This window comes from Perissodus microlepis, chromosome 7, assembly GCF_051167445.1.
Source record: "Perissodus microlepis isolate ML-2025 ecotype Zambia chromosome 7, ASM5116744v1, whole genome shotgun sequence".
In the NCBI taxonomy this organism is placed as follows: domain Eukaryota; kingdom Metazoa; phylum Chordata; class Actinopteri; order Cichliformes; family Cichlidae; genus Perissodus; species Perissodus microlepis.
This window is the reverse complement of record NC_140467.1, coordinates 15,505,987-15,525,293: the sequence shown is the minus strand read 5'-3', so window position 1 is coordinate 15,525,293 and position 19,307 is coordinate 15,505,987. Positions and strand designations below refer to the sequence as shown.

The 19,307-nt window shown below is 40.9% G+C and overlaps 1 protein-coding gene and 1 long non-coding RNA gene across 6 annotated transcripts in view; one reads left to right on the top strand and one right to left on the bottom strand.

Moving 5' to 3' along the window:
- The window catches only part of LOC146382830 (pleckstrin homology domain-containing family A member 5-like), an 83,949-nt gene extending 83,532 nt beyond the window's left edge, over positions 1–417 (bottom strand). For all 5 annotated transcript variants that reach the window (XM_084933765.1, XM_084933766.1, XM_084933769.1 and 2 more), the window contains exons 1-2: positions 288–417; positions 90–166 (exon numbers count right to left, since the gene is read on the bottom strand). In XM_084933765.1, the coding sequence (XP_084789891.1) occupies positions 90–166; positions 288–379 (169 nt within the window). In that variant the 5' untranslated portion in view covers positions 380–417. The remainder of the gene's footprint in view (positions 1–89; positions 167–287) is intronic.
- Positions 368–19,225, top strand: LOC146382829 (uncharacterized). The gene is made up of 3 exons (XR_014800677.1): positions 368–486; positions 10,578–10,647; positions 12,606–19,225. It is a non-coding gene; the product is annotated as an uncharacterized LOC146382829 (long non-coding RNA).
- Positions 19,226–19,307: the final 82 nt, after the last annotated feature.

Genomic DNA, 19,307 nt, shown 5'->3' with positions numbered 1-19,307 from the left:
GCTTTTGGGTAACACAACAACAACACACTGCCGGGGCGAACACGAAAGGCGTTCAAGATAAGAGAAAAACTTGACAGTGACATCTTTACCTGGAGTTTTCCTGTGCCCGGTTATAACTGCCTCACCACTTACTGGATGCAGCCAGGTTGTACTCTTGGCTTCTTCGCTGTTGAGAGGGAGAGACAGAGAGAAAGAGCGAGAAATGCGTTCAAATCCAGCGGTGACTTTGTTCGAAATAGAAACGAGCAGAATGACTTGAAACGTTTGCCTTTGGAAGGGATATTTACTTAACGAAGAAGACACGTCCATCCCGAGTAACACCATAACTCCAGGAAGACGGGAGACAAGAAATCCACTCGGGTTGTAGCTCCGCCGCCATGTCTGGCAGTACTGTATGACAATCGCGCGGCTCCGCTCTCCCAGGCAGCGCGTACACGGAAACCTTGGCAACGGCGGGTGGCTGAGAGCAGGGTGTAGAGCAGACAGGTAAAGTCCATTCATTTGTATGGGAGAATGATGGCTGGACAGCCGAGGGGTTTTTTTAACCCAAATTTTATTTTATTTCTTGACTGACACAATAAAAGAGTTATTTTACTTTTAGGTAAGTTTTTGCATCGCTGTGTACATGGCTTTAGTCAAAAAAGTCCTTTTGGATTTATGGTTCTTTATGGTTCTCTACGACTTAAATATACAGCCAGGATATTAAACCACATGTCCAATCAGCAAACTCACATGACAGCAACTCGGTGCATTTATGCATGTAGACATAGTCAGGGCGACCTGCTGAAGTTGAAAACTGAACATCGGTTTCCCAGCAGCGACTTTTTAAGTGGTATGGTTGTTGGTGCCACATGGGCTGGTCTGGGTATTTCAGAAACTCCTGATCGTCTGTGGTTTGAGTGGGATTTTCCCCGAAGATCCATCTCTGGCGTTTACAGATAGTGTAAAAACATATACTCTGCGCAACAATATCTTATTGCCAGAAGTGAGAGGAGACTGCTTTAAGATGCGCACCTGGGTTGTAACTAAATGTGTTGCTGTAATGGTGTAGGATTAGATATTTTCTTAGTACATCTAGTCACGCTCAAATCATATCAAACTGTTTTTTGATTTGTTTTTTTTAACATGAGTCAGCAGATCTCAATCCAGTAGAGCAGCTTTGGGATGTGATGGAAGAGATCTGCATCATGGATGCACAGCCAACAAATCTGCAGCAACTGAGTGATGATATCATATCGATATGGACCAAAATCAGTGCAGTGTTTCCAGCACCTTGTTGAATGTATGTCAAGAAGACTTGACATAGGTTTATAGACATAGAAGGCAAAATGGAGTCCAACCCAGTACTAGCAAGGTGTACCTAACAAAGTGTTCAGTGAGTGTATATTTTTTGTTTTGCACCCTTACAGTCTTCACATTCTTTATATGTTTTTTTTCTTCTATGTCTCGTCTGTGGGATCTGGTTGCTACATCATAGTACAGATGTCAGTGGTGAATGCAGGCTCCCATCTCACACATTTGTTCCCACCAATAATAACATAACTTCCAGGCATGTTGAATTGGCACCTGATGACTGATTTTAAATTTTTTCTTCTATATAAAAAAAAGACATTTCTATCATAAACGGGGGCAGAAAAGGTCTAAAATTCACCAGAAGGAAATTAAGTGTCTGACATTCAGTAATTCCTTGGGGAGGACCTCGAGACCTTCTGCTTAATCCACCCCCACCCTCACCCCCCAGTGCTCAAACAAAACCTGTGCCCATGGCTGTGGTTGTAGCTTTTCTACATACAAAGGCACATTAAGCATGGGGGGGGATGAACCTGCCACTAGGGCCCCAGGACAAAATCGATCTGCTGGACCTCCAAAAGCCTTTTTTCACTTTAGACATTTTTAATCAAAACTCAAATCCTCTCTCCTCTTCATGTTCAAATAGTGCCCCCGAGTCACATCGGCTAATAGCAGGAACCACTTTGAGGTTCTTATAATGTTAGATGGTATTGTGCTTTTGTGGTACATATTCCAAAACAAATGATCAATTAAATTAGCTCAAACCAGATGATGCACAGACATTCTGGAGTTTTCTGAGGAACATCCATTGTCATAGGAAAGTTCCCTACTTCATGTGCTTGGGGGGCACAGACTGATGGACATACAGAGAAAAATATCCACAGTCTACTACCGCACCCACAGTTTCAACTCTACCATTCGGTTCTTGGCCTCCGCCTTTTGTCACTGTGCAGCGAAACTGCAGCATCAGCTTTTCACAGAATACAAAAACATGTTATCCAACACCACTTTGCCAGGCCTGTTGTTGCTTTGTGTTGCATTGTTTTTCTGCACACATGATAGGCCACTGTTTTTGAGCATGTGGTGGTGGTAATGTGTGGTGGACTTATCTGCCAACTGCCAGGTCAACCACTTGGAGAGGAACTCTTAAAGGACAAGGAAGCAGTGAAACACTGAATCCTGGTCAGAAGTCACACACTGAGCTCTTTGTATTCTGTTTACCTGGGGCAGAGTAACACAGTTTTCTGGTAATGTGACGTACAAAGAAACTGCTTGTTTCTTCCCAAGTAAGGGGGCAGTGGTCCAAAAGAAAATGGGACAATAACAATATTAAAATAAGCTGAGCTTTATTTGCCCTTTTCATGAACTTGATATTGATATGAGAAGTAGTACGTGTGTTTTAAAATGCACAATCTAGAAAAATTCCTCCCCCAATCTCTGAAATATAGTTTAAAAATTCCAACTTTTCTTTCTGAAACAGTCAAAATATATATTTTTTTAAGGAAACAGAAGAGACTGTCTTCCCCAGAAAACAACCAGGTACTGTCTGTCATTTTGGCAAGCTGTTATTATGACCTATGCTTACATTATAATGTTAGCCATCTTCTAGGGGGTCTGTGAGTAATACAGGTAATCAACAACTTTGACAGTGTATTTTTGTGCCTAAACCTAACCAAATTACAAGGAAAATCAAAGTAAGCACGCTGAGAGTCGATGCTTTCATTGGAAACAATCACGTTTCAAAGACTCTTTAATTAGTCTTTTTAGACAGAGAAGAGCAAACAACCAGCAAAATGATTTAAGTAAAGGACTTGCTGGAAAATGCGGATCTCACCTGCCCTCTTTCAATCCATGATCTTTTTCCAGCATATCTATGTGTAGGATCCATCAGAGTGAAAATGATAAGATTAGAGCCTGACACCTGCTTAAATGTGCTAGCTTACCCGTGAGATCTGAAAGTGAAGTAGTGCCTGAAAGTGGAGCCTTTCACGTCTCAGTTTTCAAGCAGTCATCTTTTGATCTGTTTAGAGAGCCTATAGGCCTGTGTCATGCCATTCATAACTTACAGAAAATGAAAGTGCTATTCCCTGTATATCACACAGCACTTGTTTCAGTGAGGTTTACCTTCAGCTATTTTATTTTTTCATATAATCTCAAGTTACAGGGTTGATAAAGAACTTGACAGTATCCCCACTGTTCTAGTTCCAGTACTGACAGTATTGATATAGCTGAAAGTCCAGCACTGTGGGTCATGTAATTCTTCTTTTGGCAGGGGCAGACATTTCTCAACTGCCACCCACAGTTGCCAGGGTGAACAATGCTCCACTGAGCTATAACTTATGGTCCTCACTGAAAGAGCCTAATACCATTAGCCAAAGTGGGAGTCAGATGAGCGCTGGAACTTGGAGAGGTAGCATTTGTGCAGGACGTGCATATGTGTTTTGTGCAAATGTTTCTTAGGAGCATCTACTGAGTTACAGAAAATGAAAATGAATGGGGAAGCAAGCCAAACAGATCTGCAGCCATTAAGTCATTCGTCAGGCAGTGACATCTCTGGGATCCCGAGCCTATGGTCACATGCAATCCAAGCACACAACTGACTCAGCAGAAACGTCTGCTGAAACATCTTCCTGTAAAGACAACCCTACTTTATATGCTTATTTTGAAGATTAAAGGTCTCCAGCTGAATAACGTAATGCAAGCAGGTATCAGAAAATTCAGTTCAACTAACAAAACATTAATTAATGTAAAGAAGACCTGGTAAAAGTACAATAAAGAATCTTCATAAAGACACGCGGCGTTGTGTCTGGTTAACATTGCGCAACATATTCTTACATAATTGCTCCATGCTCAGCGAGGCGAGGGTTCTCTGCTCAGTGACACAGGCCAGACTTGAGGCATCAGAATGTAATTAATGGTTGCACATTATCAAGCAGCTGTTTGAGGGCTTTGTTCTGGTGCCAGCTCGGCAGTAGCCTCGTGCCTGTCTGTGCTAGGTAAGAGGACCCTCCTCTTTAGACTGGAACCGCTCGGCATCTGTGCAAACCTCTCATTTGTTGGAGTCACAAGGCTGTGTAGATAGAGCTATCTTTAAGCCTGAACACAGCACTTCAACATGGTCACTATCTTTTTTGTTGTTGTTTTGCCTACTGAAGCTTGAAGGGAGTAATATAATAGTAATAATACCCACAAGTAGAGTGTAAAATCAACACATGCCACAATAACTTCCTGCTGCACTGCACTCTTTTACCAAATCACAGATGGAAATGATTCCCAGATGATGTAAATACGCTGTCATACACTTTCAGCACAGCACTTTTTTTTCGCATTAGCTTGCTCAGCACACAAACCAAAAAGCCATCAGGGTCAGTCAAGTCAGCAGACCAGGTTAATTGGCAACTCTGGAAAAATGGTTTAACGCTTAATTCAGCTGTAGCTGCGCAAATGCACTAGTACCAATATGGATGATTGGAAGGAGTCGCTAGGCTTTGAGAGCTTGTGGAAAAATGACTCTGCCGGGCGGTTTTAGTTCTCACAACTCCACTCTGAATCATTAAACACACCTCCCTGAATCACTCTTAGTCACAGCCTGACAAAAACCCAACCCACAAATGACTCTCTGTTCACCAGAGTGACGACTTCACTGGATCCATCGGATTTTTGGGTGCAGTCCAAATATTTTTTTTCCTCTCCTACTTTTATGAGACTTCCACTAGTGATATGTGTCATTAAGAATGAATGAGTGGATGTGCTATTTTGTAATTAGAGGATGCTGCAAGTGGCCTGACTCGGTTGTAAGTAAATGACTGTGAAGAGGGAGGGTGTTATCTGTGTTTTTTCCCAGATGTACTGTTTTTATTTTTGCTATATAAAGTGAAACATAGCAAAGACTAACGGTGGAACCAGGCACACTTCATTCATCTGTGAAAGATGGTCCAGAACTCAACCTCTCAACACTCATGTGTCTTTCAATATCTAATTCAACAAAGTCATCATACTCTTACCTACATGTCGCTCTTACTCATTAATGGTTTAGACAAGGACCTCTGTGTTTAGATAATGAAATTAGCTGGCCTCCCTGAGGCTCTCCCTGCTTCATAAACTGCTTTATTAATTGCTATCTGCATTTGGTAAGTGCTACAAAAGGCTACTGTAAGTATATCCGCTCGTAACCGGAGTGGATTCTATATTGATTGCAGATGGTGTCATTACTCAAAACACCCAGCTGTGTAATTTAAGTAATGGAGCAGATTATTAATTAAGATGAAGGGCTACTTAACATTGATCAGGGATCTAAGCTCCACTTTGCTGTAATGCATAAATAACCTGACATGGGTGCGATTCCCCAACACACAGCGCTCGTTAAAGCTCATCGCATGTGCTGATATCACAGATTCTGATACGCAGCACCTCCTGGTTTCATCTTCATGAGTGCAAAGCCTGCGCCTTCACCCTGCAGTGCATTTATTGCTTAAGTAGGAGGATATAGAGGAGTTCGTGGAGAACTACTTGAGGCCAAGTGCTGGTATAATGCAAAAGTGCTCTTTCAAAGGCGTGATTATCTTGGCGTGGCGGGAATGGAAGAGGCAGCATTCCGCTGCATGCACGTTAAATAAGGTGACGTGCCAGATGAGAATTTGTATTTATTTATTTATTGTTTTTAACACAGACGCTGATGACATGTACTGTACAACAATGCAACCGCAACATCTGTTGGGCTTTGCAACATTCAGGAAATCTCAGCATGCAGTCCTTCCCTGATGGCACACATATCCTGTGTTTGATGGGAAAGCAGAGCAGTTGACAAACAGGTCATGAGCATCTTCTCGGGGCAGCCAGGGTCATGTGAGCGACAGCGAGAAAGGCTCAAGGCTCGGAATAACTCTTTAAGGCGGAAGGCAGGAACTCCTCAAGGACAACACTGATGCTGGACTTTGTAAACTTGCTTTCTATTTTTTTGTTGTTATTATGCTGTCCAATTCAAGGATTTGAGAGGATTTGTATTAATTCATATTTACTAATGAAATGAAATGCTTAGTTATTTGCATGCCAAAGTACAGATCCTTTTTCCAAGAAGAAAAGGGGCATGTATCTAAAAAAAGGAGCACAAAAGTAGTTTTTAATGATAAATTAAACTGACTCTTACGCCTAACAGACCACTGGCTTTGCAAAAGCACAATAGTACTTCCATCCATCCATCTATTTTCTTCCGCTTATCCAAATCAGAGTCGGGGAAGACCTGGAGCCTTTCCCAGCTGTCATATGGCGAGAGGTGATGTACAGCCTGTACATGTTTTTGTACTAGGTTTTCTAAGCAGGGCTAACACAGAGTGACAGACAACCATTCGTACTATTTGGACTGTGGCAGGAAGCTGGAGTGCTTGAAAAAACCCACACAGACATGAGGAAAACATGCAAACTCCACACAGAAAGGCCACAGATTCAAACACAGGGTCTTTTGGCTGTGCTAACTGTACAACTGAATTCTGACCCCTCCAAAGTACTTGCTTAAGTTAAAACCAAAATCTCAATTAGATATTCTGTAAAGGAAAGAAAACATGTGACCTAGTCTTTGACATCACAGTGCACATATTTATGTATGAACATCTGCTCTTCTCTGGGGCTATTTTTGGCCTGAAGTTTTTAAAATTCAAGGTCATGGAATAACTGATACAGTCACACAAGCTTCCTCATAATGAAAATACTGTAATGGCTTCATCTGGTTCCCTATTTTGTTTTAAATGAGAAGTTATTCAAATGCATCTCTTTTCCTTTTAGGGGAATTTGTTCATTTGTTTTTTTTTTTACTCTTTACTCCTACAAGTCGGACACAGGAAGTTGTTGTGAAATCTTGGATTTCAACAGAAAAATGGTCACTCCTTTCTTCCGCAGAGTTCCTCGTGATGCCTCTACGTGCTTAATCACGCTCTTCACTGTACAGTTTAAAAAGAGAACGACTGACTTAAATCTATTTGAGCGAAGTCGTAACTGTCACCGAGGTGCTTGATTTTTCACAACCCCGCCGACTCCACTGATACAGGGAGAGATCTGAGCGCGAGCTGCGCTGCTGTATTTATTTGTTTATATAATGATGCCACACTCTGTAGTAACTTTCTCAGATGGATCTGTCAATGATTGATGAAGTATGCAGTCAGAAGTCACACAGCTTTATAGCAGACATCATATTATGCTGATAGGCTGCAGAAGAATTTAATGTTCTCCCACAAATAGGCTCTCTGTAGAGACCTTATAAGGTTTACAGGGTGCTCATACAACCAAAGAAAAACAGGGGTTTTCTGTTATTCTGCATTTGAAGACACTAGTGAAACTCCTACACTCCTTAATTTGTTCTATATGTGTCAAACGCAAGAATTTACATTTACTGTCATTTGCAGCTACAGTTTTATCCAAACAGATGCATGGTTTTATTTTTAGAAACCAAGTTAATGAAATTGTTTTAAGAATATCCTAAAATCTAAAAGTTTTTTGAGTGTCTCGTCTGCCTTTGTTTCCTGGTGCACAAGATATCTCGTGGTTCATTTATTCTCCATATGTGGCAGATTGCTGAGTCACCCTTCTGCTCTGCACCTGTTCAGGTGTAGTGATTTTAATGCTCTCTTTGGAGTGCTGAATGCAAGGCTCCCGGTTACAGCTGGCATTGTCAAAGTGCTCGTAGTTGAGCTATGTGGCAAGATGGCCGGTGTCAGCAACAGTAAAAGAGCTGGGACAGTAAATTGACTCTGAACTGATGAGTGGGAGTGTTGGGTTGTGGGAAATCTGAGCTCATTCCCTCCCTTTTCAAGGTCCAGTAAATATAAGGGCAGTACATCAACATTTCCTGCACATCTCACAGAGATGTAAAGGGGTGTTTACGCTCACTCACCCAAAGGACAAGATGTTGAAAATACAAAAGAGCTTTTTAATGAAATTCCCCACGAAATATCAAACAGCTTTTATAGCTTTTCATCAGATTCTTCAAAATCGTAAGATTAGATCAGAGTGCCAAAGAGAGCGTCTGTATGAAAATCTAAATTTGTCAGTCTGTTGGAGAGGCATTAGGACGCAGCTGAGCGCTGTGGAGAGGTTGTGTCTGGGCCACTAAACAAGTCCCGTGTGCTAAGCAACACTGGGTAAGGGCCATCTGTCTCCAATACCAGAACGTTCAGGCAAAGCAGGCGGGGAAAGAAAAAGAGTTTCATGTCGCAGCTCCCCTGATCAATGACTATTGATTCTTCACTTATCTCAAATACAGCCTAGCTGATGAGATGTCACACTTCTGACCTCCTGCAGGGAGAGGGGAATGAGGGATGCTAGCTGGGTAGGCATGGTGTTGTGTTACAGATATACTCCATTCACATATACAAAAGGGGAAAATTTTACTTGCATACCTGTAATGTTAAGGAAACAAACATGCAGGCATAATTATACTGAAATTGTATATTCATGCAATGGAAGGCTGCAATTATCCACCCAGTGAACCATCAACTTCTACAGGTTTGATGTGACAAACCTTGCATGGACAGTTACGCTCCTATCCTCTTTACTGTCCATCTCTTAACCTCATCCCACTGTGGCTCTCACTCTCTTGATGCAGACAGACAATTAATAAGTGCTTTGTTGGCCGAATGGATCACATTCACCACAACTGCTGCGCTCAGCAGACAGCTCAAATAAATAAAGAGCAAGCAACCCCTCTAAACTGACAGTCACACAGATAGATGGATTACAAAGTCACAATGACCTTTGACAATATCCTATTTTTAAAGCCTTTTTGGGATCTCACATCTAGAGAAAAAGAAGGGGAAAACTAGCTAGAATAGCAGTAACAGTGGCAAGATAATCAACACTTTTCCAAGTGGCAATAAAACAGCAGAAACTCCACAAAAAGCAAGCTCAAGAGCATGCAAATGCTCCATAGCTTACAGATCAAAGAGCTCAATGACAGGAGATTTTACAGAGCATAGGAAGATGATGGTTCGGTACCACAGAAAAATCCCCCACTGTGACTGTGCACTGAATGTTAAACAATGGCCAATTTTTCACCCTTTCTATTTACTGTCGCACATTTTTATGTGCAATATATCATAACTCCTTTGAGTTTCCAATAAATCCTCACTATATTGAGATTTGAATGTGTTGAAAAGCACAATTCAAAGTATTCTTAAGTGCGACAATAAAGAAATATGCGTTTGAATTTCCTTTTGCAGACATGTGTTGGCTATCACTGTCTTTGACTCTGTGCAGATATGTGATGCATTCACTGTGCCTTGACATCTCGAGTAATTGTGTTTAGACAATTATATAGCATACTGCTTGTAAAAGAGATATTTCATTACACAGACTTTTCTCCAGTATTTCAATATTTTATAAATGTGACACATTTGTGGGTATACCCTTAAAACAGGTTGTTGTTCATGACCCCAGTCTAAATGGTATTGTATGAAACATGTCATTGGAGCCTTAAGATTAAAACAGCATTGATAAACAACAGTTTTGCTTTAATTAGGTAAACGTAGGAATGCTAGAGAGAAAAATATGTTGTTACAAGTGAAAGTTCTAGATTCAGAATTCTACATGGGTCAGTATTAACATCAAAATATACTCAAAGCATCTAAAGTAAAAGTATTCATTATACAGTGAGGGGGGTCAGGGAGGAGACAGGAGCCTATCCCCTCCCACTGAAGTTTTATTATCATTGAATATTAATTATAAATTGGTTTTATCTCTCACTTTAATGTTGAAGCTGGTAATAATTTGACATGATTTATTTACTACAGAGCACCTCAATCTATAATAATGTAGCACAATTTACTGGTAGCTGTATTATATTAATCAGAAATTTAAAATAAATGTAGTGCCTCTTGACCCAATCCCACTCCCTTGACATGTCCCTGACATCAAGATCAATAAGCCAATGTAACATTTATGGAGCTTAGAGACAGGCAGATTTTCTAGTGATGTTAACAATTTGGCTCGTGGAGTACAACCATGTGGTCGAAATAATCACTTTCAGGCAAAAAAAATACATGAGAGGTGAGCACAAATAGCCTTGAGGGTTTCAGGCGTAATTCTCCATCAGTCAGATCTTTGCTGCACGTCATATCTGCTCTCTCCCCACAGCTCACATTTGATAAATGGATAAAATACTGAAGAAATACAAATGAATAGATGAAAATTCATCTAATGATTTCTAATCATTTCACTAAGGGAAATATCTACATAAATATACAGATATGTACTTACTCTGAATAAAATCTTTAACATAACATTTGGAATTTTGGTTTAAGTTATCCACAGGTTGCTCCTCCTGGATTCGTGATGAGAGAAATAGAAACTGAACTGCTCAGCTGTTACTCGGTGAGACTGCTCAAATAAATTATTTATTTGAAATGACAGAGTGTGATTCTCTTCTTTGTCTGACCCCGTTTAACCATTATCTGCCTTCTTTGTGGGCAATTTCAAAGGAAATAATACACATTTCATAATGGATAAATTATTAGGAAATGACAGAAAAAGCACAAACTTGCCCAGATTTAGAGCAGAAACCATGGAAATAATTACATTTCTGACTACAGTACTATTCGCTGACAGTGTACACAAAATGAGTGCCCTGATTCCTAATTCGCAGATCACGACTGCTGTGAAATGCAATTAATGGATTCATAATTTATTTAGTGAGCTGTGATGAGCAAGTTCCTGGGAGCTCACTGAGACAGAATGCAGTATACACTCCATACACACTGGATAAGCACTAGGTGTGTCTTAAAGGATGTGCAAAAAAACAGAAAAAGGAACAGTACATCTAAATAATTCTAAGTTTAGATGTAGCTGCAGTTGTGGTTAGAAGTTTACATACACTCATCCTGGGCTTGGCTGTCATGGCAGTTTTGGACTCTTTAAACAGTTCTTTTTCCAGGGTATACACCCTAACTAATATTTGGTGTCCCTTGGCAAGATCCTTTTGGTAGCCATCAACAAGCTTCTGGGATAATTTTGGCTTAATAGTTTGGCAGTGGTCCACCTCCTTCATTAGTCCATTCACCTTGTGTAATAGTGTACGAGTATCACTGGCAGCAAAACAGCCCCAAAGCATAATCCTACCACCGCCATGCTTTGCAGGCTGAACAGTGTTCTTATGTTTGAGACCCTCACCTTTACTCCTCTAAGCATACCTCTTGTCATTGCGGCCAAATAGCTCAATCTTTGTTTCATATAACCATAAAGCTTTTCTCCAGAAGGCATTTGGCTTGTCCATGTGAGCAGATTCAAATTTCAGTCAACCAATTTCAAATGTCAATTTTCATGGCAGGCTTGAACCTTAGTGGTTCCTGAGTTGTCCTTGAACATCCTAACCCAGGGGTGTCCAACTCCAGGCCTCAAGAGCAGGTGTCCTGCAGGTTTTAGATGTGCCCTTGATCCAACACAGCTGATTTAAATGGCTAAATTACCTCCTCAACATGTCTTGAAGTTTTCCAGAGGCCTGTTAATGAACTAATCATTTGATCCCGATGTGTTGACCCAGGGTGAGATCTAAAACCTGCAGGACACCGGTCCTTGAGCCCTGGAGTTGGACACCCCTGTCCTAACCAATTCCCTCTTTTCTGATAGTCATAGTTAGGGTCTTCTTTGAGACCTTGGTAGTGACACATCTGAATAACTTGTACTTATGTACAACTGTTTGAACTGATGATCCTGGAATTGTTTGCTATTAGGCTTCTGTGATGGCCTTTCCGGCGCCCCAATCTGATTGAAAATTTGTTGCATACGCCTAAAAGCCTGGTGTGTGTTGGGAAACCAACCAATTTAAAAATTCTTTACCAGTCTTGCCAAGAACAGTGATAAAATATCCAGACAAATTATGGCAGAATGGTGTTGATGTCTGCCAAAAGTGACTTGTCAAGGTGTAACTTTCTAATGGACATTTATCCAAATATAGGGTCCTATGTATACTTTTGACCCTGTGTAGGTTAGAGAAAATCCAAAATAAATTAAAACTTGTGCACCCTATTCTTATTTTGTTTTCAAGTATTTAAAGAAGTGTTCTGCAAAATCATTCCACCCTGGAAAAGAACAGTCAAAGAAATCATTAAAACCCTGAAATTACACCCATGATTGTGTGTAAAGTTCTGACTACAGCTGCACATTAAAGAATAAAATGTGTTAAACTCCCTGACACACACCAAGTTAAACATAAGAATAAGAACCAAAGGTCTCTTTGGGGTGATACAGATGTCAAAACAGCCTATTTTGTGGAATGAGTGTCAAGCAGAGGGCACAGTCTATCTCTGTTTTTGTTTTGTTTTGCTTGTTCAAAGAGACAGATGCCATGGAAGCAGTCTGAAAAATGTGAGACAGCAAGATTCCCTGGATGGCTGCCATGTCCCTGCAGGTACAAGAACGCGAGGATTTGGGAAGGAAGCAGGACGCAGGTTGGTGATAATTGGGGGTACCCTCTGGAAATCTCTGCTTTGTAGTTAAGCATTGTTTGAATATGACGCTATTAATGAGGATGTGAGGGAAACACTTGTAAAGCCACAAAGCCGGAATTTATATCAGCTGTACTAACAGAAATGTTTTGCATGCTGTTCATTTAACCACAACTGGCACGCAGTGAGTGATCTGATCAAGTGATGCTGGTGGGAAAAAAATGTAAATACAACTTCAGCTGAAAGATCCTTCAGGGTATTGTGTTCATTTACAATACAAACCAAATCATCTGTTCAAATCCACAGGAAGAGGCCTAAATATGTAAAGCCTAAACTCAAATGTTCTCCAGCCAAATTATGCTGCCAGATATTTATCCTGTGCAAGGGCCTGATGGGCTGCACAGTGACTCAACTTCCACCCATTCCTGTCTCAGTATAACAAGTGTTTAGGCTGTTTGCCATAAATCATGTCTCTGCCAGATGTTGCCAAGCAACTGATTAATTAGCAGAGCCTCCTGAGTGAGTAACAGTGGAGCCAGTATGGGAGAGCTCATTTCAGTCCCAGTGGTCCAAAGACCCCACCAGCTTTGACACCTTAACGGACATAGAGAGCCATTTATTTTATATCCACAAGGACACTTTTGAAGGAATACTTGAGTACATGATTTGGGAAAAAGCACTTATTTGCTTTCTTACCCAGTGTTAGATGAGAAGGTGGCTACCACTCGCATACTTGTGTGACTTCTGCAGAGTTAGACACAGCAGGTGGTTTGGTTTGATTAATCTCCACATTTTAAACTGAATACATCTTAGTGTAGCTAATTTCACAAAGCATTATATGCTGGGCTAGTTAATCCACTGGTTGCCTGCCAACTGCAGAGTGATGACAATATTCACGTGTTTCTAAATAATATACTTCTTAATTAGTGATTCTTAGAGCTGCTGGTGGAAACTTTATTTTTCCTTTTTTTTACATTTAGTCAGAAAACGCCTGGTTGTCTCTCACTTATGCTTGTAAAAAATAACAACTGGTGATTTAACAGTAGTGAGAGGGTATTAACCTTTTCATCTCACTCTTCACAAGAAAGCAAGTTATCATTATTTCCCAAAGTTTCAAACATTTTAACCAAGAGAGGGAAAAATCTATTTATTTAAACACACCGTGCCTTTAAGACGGCTTAATTGCTTCCGTAAAGGCAATATATGAAGCTACATTAGGCCTCGGGTACACAGATCTAGAGACTGGTACGTGATAACCACAGATTGCCAGGGTAAACTGTGTGTTTTCCGGTTGATAGATTGCTGGTTGGTGGTTGCTGGTAGTGTCAGGTGAAATCAGTCACAAAGTGGCACTGCCCCAAAAACCTCATCCAACCTTGCTTTGGTTGCTAGCAGATTGCCACATTCCTCCATTGTTTGGATCTGCAAACACTGGGCAACTACCCAGCAAGTGATGGTGAAACAATAGCAATGCGAGCCAGAAACGAAGTCTTTCCCTTCAAAATTCATGTAAAAGATGGGCCTTGTTGTGCAACAAACACATTTCAAAAGGGACAACTTTTACTTGTTTACTTGGGTTTTTTCCCCACAGAGACAAATATCCTGCTTCTAAATTTGTTGCCTTTTTTTTTTTTCACAGTAGATAATCAGCAGAGGATGGATGGATGGATGGATGGATGGATGGACGTTCCAATACTCATATTGTAATTTGCTTGCGAAAGTGTCCTAATTTTGCAGTTTTTTTGTGCACCATGGTTTTAAGAATTAGTTACAAATCCAGTAAATATGTGTTTTATTTAAAAAGACTGAAAAGAAAGAATTTCATGAGTAAATCATGGCATGAGACTGCGTATGTACTGGGTGCTAAACAAGGCATCCTATGAAGTAGGCTTTGGCAGTTTGTTGCCAGTGTAAGTGGATGAGAAAAACCTCTTTTTCTTTTCTTTTTTTCCAATGATCATAACTGGCTGAGCCGTAGTTGAGCAAACATAGCTTGCATTTTCTGTGCCAGAAATGGCCTGAATCCACAGGGCAGTGGGTCACACTTATACATGCGCACAAACACATGAAGACAGATGCTCAAATACTTAACTGACCCACCTCAGACATTATTAGTTCTTCCATGCGGTAGAGTCAAAGCTGTCTAATAGAGGACGGTGGTCATATTTTGATGCCCAACTCCATTTGGGTTAATAAGAGGACTGTAATTAGCTGGGAGGATGGAGAAGGTATATGAACCATGTTAGGAAGCTAAATGGTCCAATTTTCACAGTCATGTGAATGCCTTTTCCCCACATCACTCTTGGCAGTCAGTGAGGCTAAAAGACACCAATTAATCTCCCATGGCTATTATGGACCCAGAAAATAGATGGGGAAAGCACACTGAGACAGAAAGGGGATATGTAATTTGCTGGGGATCACTGCACGTTGGCTGAAACCAGCTATAATTAAAATAGCAGTCAGCAAAAGTTTGACAATTGTGCTATAATTTGTAACGGGATAATTAAATTAACACTTCATAGAGGTGCTTTCTAATTATCTTGTAGTTATACTGTTTTGTGTAGCACATACATACAGTGCTAATTTTATTTAGTTCAGTTTAAGTAGCTGGAATATTTTGACAAACTGCAAAGTAACATATAAGGCAAAACCATTTAAATAAACAGTTCCTTCTTAAAAGATTTTAATGTGTTCAGGAGAGGCACTAAAGAGGAACTTGTGGCATCGTCTGAACTCTGCAGTAAGACACCAGAGACGTTCTACAGGCTTTGATAATACCCTGCCTCTGTGTCTGTGTTGATAATACCTCCCTGTCTGTGTCTATAGAACTCATAATTCCTGTTCTGTCAGACTGGCTCTCGGTAACCATTATTTGTCTTTAGTGGCATGAGCTGGATTTGGCAGACCTGTCACTGCATGCATGCTTGCATACTGTTTGCATGTATCAGTATTACACATTCCTTAGGATAGATTCAGATCTGTACCACTGTCTTGATCCTGAGCTGAATAACAAATGAACATCTCTGCCGCCTTCAGCTTTAACTCGCTGATTTCCCTGGGCTGGAATTTCTCCTAATAACCAACTGCCTGCCTCCCTCAACACAGCAGCACTGTCAGAGAATGAAAACTCTGATGCCTCAACAACTTGCATGCTGCTGGATGGAGTTTTTTCTCCAACAGATGGCCATTTGCTCAGGGCAATAACAATATCACTGGAATGAGATAGCAGGAATACTAAGCAGTTATGAATTTGGGTTCATTTTCTGTTAATTTTCTGGTCATCACAAGATGTGTTCCTCAGTCTACTGGGTTGCCATGTTTAGTTTTCCTGTGATACCTGTGGGTTTTTTTCTTTCTGTGTGCGTATTTGTTATTTTTGGCATGCCAACTACCTCTGTTACTGTAGATCTAGATCTTGGCTGTTTTGGGTCCCATTATTTTCTTCCTCAATTTCACAGTTACCTATCTAATCTCATTTTGCAAGGCAATTCAACCTCAGTCTAAGTAGCAGTCTGAGAGCGTCATCTCCCTGACTGTTACGTATTGTCCACAGCCTATTTACATTAAAGCAGACATGACTCTTTAATGAAGTGTATACCATTGTAGTAATCCTCTTTACTTTTAATGTAAAAACACATAAGCTCTAACTGTGTATAGATGCTTTAGTGTATTCTAGAGCTTTGGTTGCTTCACAGCACTGAACCGCTGTAGTTATCCCCCGACACCAGGCATTACCACTGGCATTCTGCTGTCTGACTCAAAGTTCCAATCGGCCAATGAATACCAAATCAACACTTTTAAATACAGCCAGGAATACACTGTCAAAAGGAAAAATGGTTCGCCGCCACCCCCACCAACACTACCCCCTATTCATCTGCAGAGTCACATTTCAAAAAAGGTGCAGGGGTTTCAGCTATTCTCATCTTGAACATCTCCCACAGGTGTGGCCGTAACTCTGTCTCGACACACTCTTGCACTTAAGCCCGGGGATGATATCAAACCAAGATCTTAGCACAGGACAGTATTGCTTTGTTTCACACCCACCCACACACACACACACACACACACTTAGAGAAGCACACATATGAACTGCTAATCTTGTATTCACCATCATCAACTCTCCAGAATGCACAGATGCGCACAAGCAGAGACACAAAACCTGACAGCTACGTACACAAGCGTAGTGTGCTCCCAAGTGAGCCCAGCTAACAGACTGTGGAGAGGGAGGTGCAGTGATGCAGAGACATGGGGCCATACACGGAGCTTCAAGTTCACTGCCTGGGAATTATCACATCAAACTTGTATGCCCAATGGTTCTGACAAGCCCAAGGCCAAACCATTAAAGCCTGGTGTAGACAGAAATTACTTCGCAGGGCTATGACTGGGCAATGACTGCTGTTGTGCACCAGTGATTCACACCAGCCAATAGGAGACAGATTTACACAGGCAACCAGGAAGGAAGTGCTTGTCAAACCAACACAGAGTTAGTGGATATGCTTACTTCATTCACATGCATAGATTAGTTTCATGATGTATTCACACTTTCGTCCACTGTGGCATTTTTGAGAATGTGGACTTTGTTCCACAAAACGAATACCGCTGAAATCAGTGTCTTGTTCTATCGGCATATATTTGCATGATATATTCATACAGTAGCTCAGTACACCCTGTAGCACTTGTAGCAGACACTGGAGATATCACGGCTTCAAATAACCATCCTGTTGGAGGAAACTGTTAGCAAGAATGCATTTGAGCCAGATCAAAAGTGAAGTGCGAAGAACACATTTATCTCACGGCCACACTTGCACAATTATAATATTCCAGTTTTACAGAGAAAACATGACTTAATTTGGGAGCATCATTCACTTCCTGTTTTATTCCAAATCTGGGAGCAATCAGACTTAATGATTGGGGGAATGGACAAGAAGAAAAATCCTTCACACCATCTCAGATTAGAATGTACATCGCTAACATGAAGTATAAAGCAGCTACGGCTAATAATATACCATTAATTCAGTCGCAGGAGATGAACTAAAGGTTAGATTTTCCATTAAGTCACTGGCATGAACTTAGCTGATGAAAGTGGTGGATCAAACACCTGCTTGATACCAACAGCTGTAAATAACTGTTGTTATTAGTTAAATGTCACTCAAAAAGCCACATTTAAATGAACTGTGAAAGTGCCTAACTTGCATTAGGAAATTTTTGAGCAGTCTGAAACTATAAAATGTCTTTGTGAAACTGTCCCCATGCGGGCAGGAACATGAAGGCAAAAAGTTCTTCTTTTACATAATTTATTATCAGAGTTCCTCTATAAAAGGGATAATAGGGCGAGAAGATTTTACCAAATTAAATGTGGGGTAAAGAGTATGTTTGTGCCATCCAAGGGGGGATTCCTAATGCTATGCAGGTTACAGGACTGGCTCATCGTGGACTACAGGAGGAATGCTGACCCACATCCACCCATCCACATTAAGGGGACGGCTGTGGAGCGTGTGAGCAGCTTCAAGTTCCTGGGAGTCCACATCTCCGAGGATCTCACCTGAACGACCAACTGCTCCAAGCTGGTCAAGAAGGCTCACCAGCGCCTCTTCTTCTTGAGGACTCTGAGGAAGAACCACCTGTCCTCAGACATCCTGGTGAACTTCTATCGTTGCACCATCGAGAGCATCCTGACCAACTGTATAACAGTCTGGCACGGGAACTGCTCTGCCTCGGACCGGAAGGCGTTGCAGAGGGTCGTGAAAACTGCCCAGCGCATCGCCGGAGCACCACTTCCTGCCATAAAAGACATCTACAGGAAGCGGTGTCTGAAAAGGGCTGGGAAAATCATCAGAGACCCCAGTCACCCATCACATGGACTCTTCACCCTCCTGCCCTCTGGGAGGCGCTACAGGAGCCTCCGGACTAAGACCACCAGGTACCGGAACAGCTTCTTCCCCACAGCTGTCAGACTCCTGAACTCTGCCTCCTGACATCTGACCCACGTTAACACATGGACTGAACATACACACACCCACAATGGACAACTGTACCCTCAAACACACAATAATAACATGGACTGAACCACCACTCACAACCACTAGCACTTTATATAGATACTGTAGAAATTATCCACATATCTAATTTATCTTAACTGCACTACTGTATAGCTCTGTAAATAATCATTCTGTACATACGATAATTTTTAACCCTACAACTGTTTACAACTTCCATAGTTCCCATTTCTGTATAACTGTATATCTCAGATTTCTGTAAAGTTATTTATTTCATATTCTGTATAGTTTTTCACATTTATATCCTGTTCATAGCCTGTACATAGCTTGTACTCACTACAGCCTGTACATACCTATAGTTATAGAATATTCACAACATACTTCATACTGTGTACATTATAACATACCATAATAGACCCATTTCTGTAATATACTTACATATCTATATTATTGCTAATATATATTGTAATATATCTATATCACTAAAGCACTTCTGGATGGATGCAAACTGCATTTCGTTGCCCTGTACCTGTGCATGTGCAATGACAATAAAGTTGAATTCTATTCTATTCTATTCTATTTAATCGTGAGAAGG